Source organism: Micrasema longulum, unplaced genomic scaffold (genome assembly GCF_059751315.1).
Source record: "Micrasema longulum isolate JH-2025_06_02 unplaced genomic scaffold, ASM5975131v1 h1tg000755l, whole genome shotgun sequence".
Lineage (NCBI taxonomy): Eukaryota > Metazoa > Arthropoda > Insecta > Trichoptera > Brachycentridae > Micrasema > Micrasema longulum.
The window spans coordinates 331,174-345,334 of NW_028277949.1; the positions used below are offsets into that span (position 1 = coordinate 331,174).

A 14,161-nucleotide genomic window follows, 5' to 3' on the forward strand; every position below is an offset into this window, starting at 1 on the left:
TTTTGATGCAAATTTTAAAATATGCGCGCATGTTTTTTTAGATTCAGCGATTCCAATAAGAGACTGGCACGTGAATAATGTAACTGTAAATTTTTTGGAGAATGAAAGACGATTTCAAGACAACTGTCTGACTCCCAAACCTTCCATGTTTCTACTGGACGATGGATTGAGTGAAACTAATAAACACAACAGGGAAATATCTCCAACTCTGGACTCCTTCATGGAGAACGTAGCTGTTGTTCCTCAGCAAATAAACCAAGATAATGCTGGCATTGTGCTGAGAAATTCTCCTGGGTTTATGAATATCAGATCATCCGATTTCAGTAAACCACACGAGGATATTGGTAAGGAGCTACTTAATTGTATGTGAAAATTCCTTTTATATTTGTAGCAGATCCTAAGATGGTTACCAAAACTCATTTTATCTTGCTGCAGTTTATGAACATTTCTCTCAACTTGCTATTCAGATATCTGTGGGGCGGGAATATAGAACGGTTGACATGGCTTATCTAGGAATCTTGGTAGAACATTTTTTTTTAGTATAAACTGTATACTAGGAGTGTGCAGTGAGGTTTTCGATTAGATTATTTACATAAATACAACTGTATCGCTACTAAAAAAAAGCAATTTTATGCCATAATTTCACCATAAAAGAGTTATATTTCATGGTGTAATATTAAAATATCATTTCGTCAACTGATTTAAGTGTTAAATTTGTTATAAAACCGTCACAATGTATGGAAACAACCCTGTCCAAGTTTGTTAGAATTGGTTCCAGAGATACATACTAAAGATCTCCATGCGGAAGTTCAGTGGTTTTTTTATTTAACATATTACAACAGAGATGAAGAACATTTTAGGGAAGGTAATATTGAAGTCTATGCATCTACAGAGCTTATGACCTGTCATTGGTTGGTTTAAGTAGCCACATTACACACTGTGTAACATTCACCATTCTGCCCATATTTGAACATCTATATTCCTTCAATTCTTTCATCTGTTGATGTTTGTGAAGTTAAAGATCTGAAACCTTTATTTATGCGGGTGAGATTCATCTGATTGAATTATATCACGTTTTCAATTGCGTTGCCTAATATGTAGGTTCAATTTTACCTTCTCTAAAATGTTCTACATCTCTGTTGTAATATGTTGATATTTACAGCTTCCTGGGTAGTTGAATCCAGTCCTTGTCTACAAAAATTTGGACAAATTCGAAATATTGTTTTTTTTATTTGTTAATAGACTAAATTTTATGTATCGTATTATCAGCACTATGATTTTTTAAAGTTTCGTATTTATGAAATTACTGTGCGTTTGACGTCTCAAGTTCTTTTCCGCTTCTTCTCGGTCGGTTCTTCCGATTGGTCCGTTGAATTACCGTAAACCGGAAATCTTCCACAACCGTATTATCATTGGTTGATTCATATGAACTAGTGATGTCGTTCAAAGTAGTTTTTTTATTATTAAAATATTTTTTATTATTTTTTTTGTACGTTTTCAAGAAACTTAGCCGTAAAATTGAATGCTCTAATTTTTACCGCGTATAAGAAAACATTTATGTATCCAATTTCCCGTAGGGCTGAAGTTCCTCATTTGCGCGTGTGCAGACTTTTGAAATTCATTACCGGAGGGCCGCCTTAAAAGAACTATAACACTTACGCAGATCGTTTCGATTAACAACTAATAAAAAAATATTTGCTGTAGTTATTTAAAAGAGTCAACTTGTAGCTGATTTTATTAAATAAAAAAAATTAGGTACTGATTGTTTGAAGGTCAAATTTTTAGGGAAGCATTGGTTCCATCCAATCTATGGACGGACCGGACCGCGCATGCTATATACCCTTATTTAATTGTCCCTATTTTATCATTGCTAAGTATTTTTGTTTACGTAATTGTTGTAATCAGTTTTGACCATTAATATCTTTATATATAATTCCTCTGTACGTGTGATGTCACTGAACTCCTTCTAAACGGCTTAACCGATTTACTAGCGGTTTTCAGAGAAACATAGATCTTTGCGCTGTGCGTGTTCGTAGTTAATAAAATCTTCAATCTAATGTGTAAAAAAGAAATAAAGAGCATAAATGTTTTATTCATCGATCTACCAGGGTTGCATTCGAGGAGAATGCATTTACAGAAAAATGGAAAGATGTTGTTTTTTTGTGTATAAAAAAAGTTTGTTTTTGAATGTTTACAAACAGCATTTGTTTTTTGTGGATCTCAATCAGATTCTTTCCTTAAATTCTTTATAATTTCACCCATTTATTTCTTTTTACTGGATTTTTGGTAATAATAAAATAATATTAAATTTAATACATTTAAAAAAATCGTTTTCCTACATAAGTACACCCCTCTGTTGGTGAGAAGACAGGAGTTTGACGTTTGCAAAAAGAATGCCACATTTTAAAAAATATTTTGGTTGTGTTTTGGAATTCAACCATAAACAAGTACCTACTTCAATCTAATATTTGATTATTAACAATTTTTAGTTTTGGAATTTAATCACAAACAAGTACCTAGGTACCTACTTATCAATAAAAAGTATTTTTCCAAGGGAAGCCGGCATTCGGGCAGGACAATGTCTGTTGGGTCAGGTAGTTATAAATAAAATTATCATTTTTTAATGTTTTATTGCAGATAACCAAAGTGAGTGTAATGCAAACACGGATACTTATCCAAATAGTCTTCAGTACATGAACTCCTCTGGACTGGATGAATATGTTCAGTATGCTGGTGTCAACATGGGGGCGCACAACATGGATAGGATATTAGCGGGAAACGTGAAAGATTCGCCATCTTTCGAAACATTCAAGGAGGATTTGAACGAGCCGTTTAAATTTCAGAAGAGAAATTCAGCAGAACTGAGTGAAATTCAGTTCTCCGGTAAAAAAAAACCATTTTCAATTTGAACGCACTTCCTTGTCAATACTACACACACAGTATTTTAAAAAGTAATGAATGTACGTAATAGAATATTTTTAGACTATTACAGCTTTTTGGATTTTTCAAAATTAAACTTTAAAAATCTAGGATTTGGAAATTATTAATTCTCATAAAAATAATTTTAGCAAACAGCAAATTTTCAAACTTTGACATTTAAATCGGCGGGCAGGCAAATGCAATTAGATACAAATAAAAAATACTTGACTGCAACATAAACATTGTATTTGTAGGCCCGTCTAATGAAGACGTGATGTCCACTTCATTCAGTGAAATGAGTCCTCAGGGTGTCAATGAGCTGACCAAAGACTCCCGAGTAGAGAATATGGGCCACATGGCTCCCGAGAGGCTGAAGGACTGGGACAGTGAGAGTGATGACTCCAATTGCAGCTCATCCTCCAGCGGAGACTTCATATGGAAGGTTTGGCCTGATATTGATTTTCATATTTCAATCAGAGTGCCTATATATTTGTAGTAGAATTCTAGAATCTCTACACCATACTTTAATTCAAATATCTTGTACAGATTCTAATTATAAAGTTCTAGATCAGCTATGTCCGATGGTGACACCTTTGAGTAATGATCCATTTGAAGTTTTAAGCTATTAATTCGTCATTTTTAATAGTTTATCAAATCATTTGATTAGGCACTCTCTTATTTTTTGTATCCATAGTTTTTTTCTTTTTGTATATTTGTGTACAATTATCTATGTAAAAGCCCCATGGCTATGACATAGCTACTCTAGATGTTTCCAAGCCACTGCTTTTGCAATTAATGATTCTGCAAATTGTTTATCATATTTGATCTAAAATTATTTTAAACACACAATCATAAACTTTTTTTGAATTCTACATACATAGTTTAAAACTATTGTGTATAAGGGTTAAAGATTAATTTAGTGTATGTATTCGTGAGGCTTGTCTTGTGTGTAATACAGTAACTAACATTTTTTATTTTGTGTATTTTTCATGGAATATATTGCTGCTGCTCTGAAATGATTAATAATATATTTTTGCTTATAATTTATTTATTTTTTAATGATATCAATTAAATTGTTTTTTAAAACTATTACTTATAATAAAAACCACAGGGGGCAGTGATATTTATTTTCTCAGTGGTTTATATCTACATTAACTGTATTTATTTTGTTTGTAGAAAAAAAAATCTTCAATTATGCAAATGAAGAAGTTCAGTTATTTATGTAAATCAATTGGCTGTTTCAAGATAATGTATATATTGCACTTTCAACAGAAATATGATTGAACTTTTTTGTTTCTCAATGCAAAACATGTAGATTTATAATTAAAAAAACATTATTAAATATAAATATTCGTCCCATGAAGATCTGTGGATAATTAAAAATATATGTATATGCATATTTGCTTTCCTATAATTTTATTTTAAAATTGACTACTGCTGTATGTTGATCACGCTGCATAGTTATTAACTTTTATGTTATGTTTGTGTGTAATTAAATGTCATTAATATGCAAGTTAAAAATACATACGATAATATGTATTTACAGCTTATCAATTACTTAAATGTAAGCTGCAGTACAAACTTACTGTATTTTATATTTGAACACTCGAGATGGCATTATGTACATATCCTGATTCCATTTTATTCCAGGCATTATTTTTTTGATATTCAATGTTTTATTATAGAAATTAAAGACTACTGATACTTAAATCTACAAATTTAGGATAACCGGTGACCGGTTTCCGGTTTCATTGCCTTCGCAAAATCTTCAGGACTGGGTCACTGGCTACTATAAATTTGTGGATTTAAGTATCATTCGTCTTTTATTTCTGCAATAAATTGAAACAAACTTTCGGCAAAATTTTTCACTAACTAAGGATATTGAAATGAAGATTATAAATTCATTTGTTAAAATTTTATAAAGTACCACACCTACATAACTATTTTTAACGTTTTTTGCTGAAGGATTCAATATTTTTTTATACTAAAGATTTCCAGCTTGTATCTACTTTATTTATAGATGTGCTTTAGATCTTGGCCGTAGTGGCGAGCATTTTTCGGCGTGGCGCGGTACGCGGTCCGCGCTGTCATTATGGACACTTTACTTGTTTCCATAAGTTTGAGTTCCCTGCGCCCGCACCGCGCCGCAAAACGCTCGCCACTATGGCCAAGCACTTAGTATTTCTTTTATCATTCAATAGGTACGTGGTGATTTAGGATCCATGTAATTAATGCTATCTCCGCATATTGAGTTGTCATGTTGCGAAGTTAGCATGAGCTTGTCGTGTCTAATACTTATTTGCTTCTGTTTGGTTGTGGGTCGCTGGTAACTTGCAGGAGGGAGGAAGGGAACAGCTGTTAGCCGTCTCCACAATGTCCCACCACTCTCCTGCGGTGAGTATCTCCTTTTCTTGGAAAATGTTTATAAAAACATAAATAATGGAAATATATGAAAACTTTTACATATTACAAAACCAATATTTTCTCAGGGTTCAAAAACATCATGATATTTTTATAAATATCCAAATATCGGATATATATCGTGATATATTATATCTGGTATACACGGTGTTCTAGGGCCAGACTGCGAAACTTTAGAGGAACATTCCTCATGGTTGACTTTTTAAAATACATATCTTAACAAATTTTTTCGAAACATTTTTATTGAAAAATAAATAAATTGTAATTTGATAATAGAGAAAATCCGTGTGTCAGACTAGCATCCATTCCACGGGTGTCAGTGCAGATAAAATATACTTTTTTTTTTTATAAAAAATAAATATTAGCCACATGCAGTCGAACTTGGTTATAAGGATCACGGAAATTGCGAGATCTCGGATATAATGAGGAAACATTAGTTGACATTTTAGTTTGCGGTTTTCTCCATACATTTATTCACTTTTATAACGAGCTTCTTCTCGGACACACCGAAAAAAAAAAATTGTCAACAGTTGAGCAAAAACTCTTCAATTGTTCAAAAACATCATTTTCGAAATAAGAACCTATGTAATAAAATCCAAATGGGGGACCAACTTTTTACGTTTATGATATTATATATGTAAGTGTCTAAGTACCTAATTGGTGTTTTCACCGACAGCAGTGACAAAGTATCACACATGTGGTTAAAATTGCATGTAAAAAATCCAAGCTTGAACTCAATAACAGGCTCGGCACCACATTACAATATGATCAAAAATGTTTTATGGTCAATGCATAATGAACATTATAAGTGGGTGATGTCAGATAAGTTAAAACCTAACCCTTGAATTGTAAACATGACTACTAACAAGCAGAAGTGTTTCAATTTGCGATAAAGTGGCAATTATTTGTATAATAGAATGTGGCGCAAAATATGTTGAAGTGTGAAAAAAGATTTCTTTATTTTTATCACATTGTGAAAAAAATACAATTGTTCATTTATCCCATTTTGAAACAAAAATGCGGTTGATGGAAGACCTTGGATTCTCCGTTTTCCTATACGGGGCTGAAACGTGGACAATGCATGCATACGAGAGGAAGAGGATCGATGCATTTGAGATGTGGTGTTGGTGAAGGCTGCTGCGTGTGCCTTGGACAGCCAGAAGGACAAATGCATGGACACTGGAAGAGCTCCATATTACAACTCGTCTATCAATGGTGTGTTTGAGAAGGATACTGTCTTTCTTCGAACATATTGCTATACGTAAGCCAGATAATCTAGAAAAGGCAATAATGTCTGGCCGAGTTGAAGGTAGGAGAAGCCGGGGTAGAATCCCATATAGATGGACTGGCCAAATAAAGGTGGCTACGGGGCTAAAATTTGATGAGTCAGTTTGTCAGGCTGAGGACAGACTGGAGTGGAACAGACTAATCAGAAGTATTCATGGTGATCACGATCCTTAACATTGAGGGACCGACTTGGAAGAATGTTTGTAAGCATTTATTATAATTTTCAATAGTGACAATATGCAATGGCGATTGGATTTAAAAAACCTTTCTCTGGTATAACGAGTAATGCTTATAAGGAGCAAATTCAGCCGGTCCCCTCTTCCCCGTAATAACCAAGTTTGACTGGATATATATTTTTACTTATAAACCTCGGACCTCTGTAACTTCTGGAATCAGTGAGTCCGCATCACTAGCCACGAAACCACAACCCAATAAAAAAATATTCTAGTGTAAAAACATCTTTTTGAATAAATATTTCATGTGAACCATGTGGGGAATCAAACCTGAGACCTTTTGAGCATTTATATATATCGGCGGATAAACGCCTACAGTGCAACATTATTTGAACATTTATTATTTACTTATGAATGAAATGTCTGAGTTAGCGAAGCTACAAGTAACAGTTAAATCTATGTTTTATTAGGTTTTTGTGGTTTCTAAAATAGACGGGTCAGTTTATTATTTTACAGGATCTAAAACATACTTCCACTTGGAGAACTGAAGTCATGATTATTTCTGTCATGACAGCAAAAAGTTATATATAAATCAAACCATTTTTTAAAACTTTGTTTACCTGGCCAGTTTATATTTATTCATTTATATACAACACAGTGTTTGACAGATACAAAAATAATTATATGATGTACTTCATTGCTTTTTATAGAATCCTTGTATTGTTTTGCTGTAGTTTTGATATTTTGTGTACAAATGTAAATAGGTATGCCATTCAAAAACATTTATGGCTTAAAAGAATATCCATACCTCGTTAATGTTATTTTACTAATTAATTGGTCTCTGAATTGATATAATAATTTATATATACTATCTAAACACTTTTTCCTACACCTACGGGGAGATACCGGATGGGTTAGATAGAATTGAAATAAATATATTTTGGCCCCCAGCAGAAGAAACAGTCTATGACAACTTTTGATGACATTCCCGAGGAGGGCGAGCGGGGGCCATGGGCAGGGGGGGAGGGGGAGGGGGGCGGAGAGGAGGACGAAGAGGAAGAAGAAGAGGAAGAGGTGGAGTTTGTGCCGTCCAGTTGGGACTGCCGAGCCACGCCCACCAAGAGCGCCCTCAAGAGCCCCGAGACGAGTCAAATGGTTAGCAACACCCAAATTATCTATTGTCAATAATTATGTATGAATAAACACTGTTATAATTCAACATCAACATTGATTTATATGCTCCACCCCTGACCTATTTCGAAGAGAACAAGTTTTTGAGCCTTATTTTTTTTGTACGTAGTCCCTCTGGACTTGTATGTACTTTTCCCAGCGATGCTCCCAACATTTCTTAGCTTCCTGGTAGAACATTTTGTCATCATCGTAGAACAATGACGCATGTGATTTTCTTTAACTTTACATGAGAGCAGTTTAATTTTTTAAAAATTGACACTTTATGTCACAACTTGATAAGTACAAAAGTATATAATTTTATACTGGGATTAGTTATATATATTTTTTTTTCAAACCTGGAAAAAAAGCCTACATAACTATTTCAAGATCAAACGTAAAATAAAGTCAAAGTCGCATTTTTCGCACATCTGTCGTTGTTCTACGATCCCGACGATTTGTCCGAACCCTGCCAACCACTCATCAACACAGCATTTGACCTCGATGTTCCTTGAATTTTGAGAATTCAAACTCAGCTTCGTCCTTTGTCCTGATGAAACAGCACCTTGCAGCATTTTGCAGTGGTCAGTGGCCTGTTGTAATTAAACCGTTGCAAGTTTCGACTTGTCGCTCGGTACTTTACACGTAGGCATATTAGGATACATAATGTATACACATCAGCTCGATTGGTCAACTCGAAGCAGGTCAGAGGTGGAGCTCCTCATCAACCCTCGTAAAGTATCAAATCAAATTGTTCCGAATTGAAATTCAATAAATAATACGCTTCATGGTCGCCCAAATGACAGGCTCAAATGTCAAGGGATTGTTTTTTAAAGAAAATTGCCAGAGGCAAGCCAGCTAAAGAATTACAATATTGCATAATATGCATAATTTTCACGGAGCAATGATTTCATTTACATCTATAATGATTTTATCTCTTAAATAAGTTATATAGGCACTTCTTTGAATGTAATAAAATTTTGTTTCTTACGATGCCGCTATCTATAGGAAGAGGATCCATTGAGTTCTGTGAGTTACGTGTGTATTGCAGTATATAGTTCCCTAGAATTAACATGATCTTTTTGCATTTTTTCCCATTGGATCATCTGGCGAAACTTTTAAAAAATACTCCAGATGAAATCAGTAAAGGAAATCAAACACAATTTATGATTCTACAAATGCAATAATGCAACACTTGAAAATATTTTTCTTGCAATAAAACCATTCAAAAATAGCTCCTCTTATTTATTGGAAATGAAACTAAACCACATAAAAAATAAAACTGTTTAAGGCAAAATTATTATATTCTTTCAAAAAAACTTATCTCTTAAACTGTTTACCATCAATACTGATTAAAATATAGAAGTACATAATGTACATGTAAATCTCACGCACACAAACCCTTTGCCAGTGCCATTAAAAAAATTGACTTTGTCACGAATGTTGTTAAATTCTGAATTGTGTTTAATTTTATTTATTAGTTTTACAGAGCAAATGCAACTTAAATTAATCTGCTTTTTAGTTAGGTAATTAATATTTGCTTCCGTTTTTTTTATTGCATAGAATTCACAACTCAGTCAGTAAATATTCAATTTTGTAACTATGTATTTAATTCAGCAAACAATTAGTCAATAATATTTTTGAACATCCATTACCTTTGCTTTGTTTTATTTGGTTTATAGTAACTGTTAGACAACTCCACGATTTAAAATCTCTTCTTATCACTTGATTTAGGTATTTGCTTTATTTTTACACCACTCTATTAGAGAGAAAACGGTTCCTGTGATTGGATGAATAAGTCAGCTAGATTATTTTTGGTTGATTGCTGAACACTGATCTGAGAAAACCATTTTTTTATTTGATGTACTTCTTAATAAAAAAGAACATATATGTATAAAAAATGATTTATTTTGTTTGTTTTTTAGTGTTTGCTCTTAATTTAGTGTGGTTTACTAGTTTAAATTTGTTTTAGTGCAATTTTCTGCTTTTCTTAGCATTCATTTAGGCAATTAGTTCTAGCAAAAGCATTTTGATGAAAGCTAAATTTTGATAGGATTTTTTTTTAATTTGCTCATAAGTATAATCGTTTTACGGGAGAAATCATAAGACAGTAGTGCTCAATATAAATTACAAAATAAAATGCTTGATTTTTGGCCAAACATGATATTTTCAAAAGATTTTATTATTTATAAAAAAATATGTGATACTCGTACATATCAAAATTCTGAAAAAATGTTGAGTTTTAAGATTTGTTAAATGTTATAATAATGTAGCATTCATTATGTTTTGTCAACTGCATTATAATGAGAATAACTTAAAATATAACGGCTTTTTTGTCAATTATTGTATTCCCTAAATATCATGACTTCATTAGACCAAGTATCGCAGATGCTGATGGGTACTATGTTTCATAGACGCCGATACCATATTACACATACAATAAATGTCTGTTCAATTCTGAACTATCCCAAATGCCAAAAAATAAAATGTGCAGGAGAGCAATTGTTTTGACTTCATAAACGGTACGTTCCAGAGTATTGTAAACGCCGTGTTATTGTAAAATTGTTAAAAGTGGGGAAACCGTGTGAAGAATTCAAAGCATAATTGCCTTTGAAGAGTATCCCAGGGGTTTAGGATAGTTTAGATGAATGATTTTGAGTATTTGGCATTTAGGATAAATGGAAATAATTGAATAACTTAAGGATTGCACATTTGGCATTTAAGATTATACAGAAATGAAAAGAATTTCACCGAGAATCATATTTTGTAAAAGCAAATCATTTTAAATAAACTGACATTTAAGATACTTCAGAATTAATTGGAGTATATTTTTCCCAGTTTTCTATTATATCTGAAATAACCCCAGTGTTCTGTTTTAGCAGGACAATAGAAAGCGAGTGGTATTCAAGAAGCAGAAATATCAATGTATATACGAGTACCCTAGGGAGATACTATCTAATGAGGATGATGACCTTCAAGCCCTTCCAGACTATTCAACATATTCGGGTACGTTTTCTTCCTCATTCTCCTTGCATAATATTACTTCTACTTTTATATGCACACAGTTTGCATATTCTCACGGCAACATTTCTCTTTAGACTGGCACCCGTTCGGCAGTGGGAATGGTTCCTATATGGCTGTGGACTTTGAAAACTTCCTCAATTCCCATCCTGGGGACCTTCATCAACCTAATTCTGGTACACATGCACTTTATGATATTTTACACCTTGTACATGCAGTCAAAGTAGGTTTATTAGAACAATCATTGGGTTTTTTTGGCAATTCTCAGCCCTTAAACGAATACTCGTAGTGAATTCTACCATTCATTTTTTTAAAATGTGTATTTTGTAAAATTATTTGCAGAAATGTTTCAACGAAATCTAATAATCCAAAATTTTTGATTGGTTTCAAATTTCATATTGATGTTTTATTTTGACTAAAGAATGTAGTGCGTGAAATGTGCAGACAGGTCCGAACTTAAAAAAACACCTGAAAAAAATTTGGGACTTACAAACTGTCACCATATGTTGTTCCTTTGTTTTTTACAAAATGTTTACCCCCAAATATGACGCAAGGAGAAAAAAATGATAAAAATGTAGTTGTTGAAAATGAAATGGACTTTTACTGTATAACAATAATTTGAACCTCGAAAGTGTTATAGTTAATTGGTTTAATTTTCAGATTTACTTTCCGAAGATGATTTCTACATCTCATCATCTACTCGCCCATTCGAGACTTACAATTTAATCAGTTCATCCAGCCAATTTTTCCCTGGTCAGCATTTATCACTATTCAACCAGGGCAAGCCATATTCCTCCGAGGTTTCGGAAACTGACGAATACGATTCACTCCCCACTATTCCCACAGAATACGAATATCAACAGTCACGTTTACACTCGGATAGCGATACCAACAGTCTGCATAACATCACCAAACCTTCTTTTGACTACATCACTCCAGATTCTGGGACGGAGGATATCACTCCGGGATCCGTAATAGATTACGACTACAAAGATCCTTTCACCAACAAGGAACCATTTCTTAAAAACAACATATCAGACAGTAACCAGATAAATACGGATAAAAAAGGTGATGTAAATTCCCACAGCCTCACTGAAAAAGAAATTATTTTTAATTCGAGCAACAAAAATGGAGGATTTAGTCGGCCATTTTGTGAAACGCTGATTCTTCCGGAAAGGGGCTCTTCCAGCGGCTCCCTGAGCCCTCCCTCCCCCTCCCCCCCGCCAGCCCTAGGAGGGCTCCGCCACACGCGGGACAAGCTTAAGCTAGACCTGCCGCCCAGTCCCCTCGCCCGCAACTCCCCGGCCGTCCTCACCTCCGGCAAGAACGCCAATAAGGACATCAAAATATTCAACTTTAAAAATGTAGAACCTCTTCAATCGGATGACTTAGACAAGACCCTCAGCGAATCCGCTTCTGACTTAAGCAGCGCTAATACTCTAGTCGAAAATAAGGACTTTTTGAAAGGTAGTAATTTAAGCCTGTCAGAGAAACTCAATCCAGATTCTACTCCCCTCGAAGATATGTTTATAGACCCTAAAGATGAAAGTATACCTGAGTATGATAATACGAAAGCCGGAAAGTTGTCTCCTTTCAGCCCCATTTCTATAATAGGAAATTTGATTCCTGATAAAAGTGTTTGGAACGATAGCAAGCCAGAAGGGCAGAGCCTGCAGAAGGGCGGGGGAGTGGAGAGAAAGGCGAGCGTGGAGGCCGTAAAGGGGGAGGGGACGCTGCTGGACAGCGGAGATGAGGACTCGGGCATCGGGAGCAGCGCGTACGCCACCCTGGAGAGGAAGGATGAACCCGCCCCCAATTCCAACGAGAGACAAGTGGATTAGAGTAAACCCTCAGTACCGAGTAGCCCCGTCGCAGACCCGCAAGCTTCCTAAAGACTGAAGAGTCGATGTAGGTTATGACATCGCAAAGTTTTGTTACTGTCTGCCAGTCAAGTGGCGGTTAGCGCTAGCGGAATTTATGTCTAGAATAAATTTTAATTGTTTGTCAATTAATATACATACATAGTTTTTACGGCAAAATTCCGATGCGTCGGCAATAATGGCGCTTCTGAGAGAACAGTTGCAGTCCATTTTACTGATCTTTATATACTAATTTTTGAATTTTTATATGCCAAGTTTACAAGTAATATACCCCTTTCTATATTAACATCGATCACTTAGTATCGTACTGTCTCGTCGCTGAGGTGTTAGAGATAAAGACAGCAGTCTGCCTAATAGATATAAATAAATGATATTTCAAAGAACGCCAGATAACATTAGGCGTAGTCATTAGCGACTATAGATTTTCCTTTTGTATTTTAGTCAACTGTATTATATAAAATTTATTCCCTTTTAAATCGATTTATTAGAATTTAGAATTTGTACATATTTTAAATGAAAAGCATTTAATGCCATTTGTCCATCTGATATAACGTGCAATCTTGTTTTGTCCAAATATTTAAGAGGAGTTTGTTTGAGAAATACATACTTAGTACAATGTTAACGCATCATTTTATTGTTCGTTGTTACTAAACTTTTTTTAATTTGCGCACTTGTATGGCAATAATAACATAATTTTTCTTTTAATTTATAAGGAATGATTTAAGCTGTGATAGCATTAGTAGGCCTACGGAAGGCGACTAGAATTGTAGCAATTCTTGTCTGCAAATGTGTGTTTGTGCCCTACATACTTTTAAACTATATTTTATGCACTTTTGAGAATATTTCAATATGTTTACCAGATTATATAAATATTTTGTTAAGTCATTTTCATAACACGTGAGATTTGAAATTTATAATGATTTAATTCATTATACATTAAATAGTTACTATATTACGTAATCTTCAAATTGTGTTAGCTAGTTAGAGCATCTTACTGAAATATTGGGAGGACTGTATGTTATCTACATAATATGTAGTACTCGCTGAAATATATTACTAGCAACACCTCGCCATTCCCGGTTACATGAAGAGCTTTCATTTATATACGTAAATTTGAATCTCATTTTGAACAAACGAAATTTATACCACCAATTACATGTATTAAATTGTTGTTGGCCTGTTTTATTATACTATGTTAATAAATAAATAATTGTTTTATACATTACTTCGCTATATGTTATAATATATCACTTGGAAAATAGTAATAAAAAATATTGTTTGTATTATTTATTG

General features: G+C 33.9%; 1 protein-coding gene across 1 annotated transcript in view; it reads left to right on the plus strand.

Moving 5' to 3' along the window:
• The window catches only part of LOC148279135 (uncharacterized), a 109,106-nt gene extending 96,129 nt beyond the window's left edge, over window positions 1–12,977 (plus strand). The window contains 8 exon segments of the mRNA XM_088230385.1: window positions 42–344; window positions 2,638–2,883; window positions 3,174–3,361; window positions 5,257–5,313; window positions 7,752–7,955; window positions 10,850–10,973; window positions 11,066–11,164; window positions 11,649–12,977. Coding sequence (XP_088086511.1) covers window positions 42–344; window positions 2,638–2,883; window positions 3,174–3,361; window positions 5,257–5,313; window positions 7,752–7,955; window positions 10,850–10,973; window positions 11,066–11,164; window positions 11,649–12,829 — 2,402 coding nt within the window. The 3' untranslated portion in view covers window positions 12,830–12,977.
• Window positions 12,978–14,161: the final 1,184 nt, after the last annotated feature.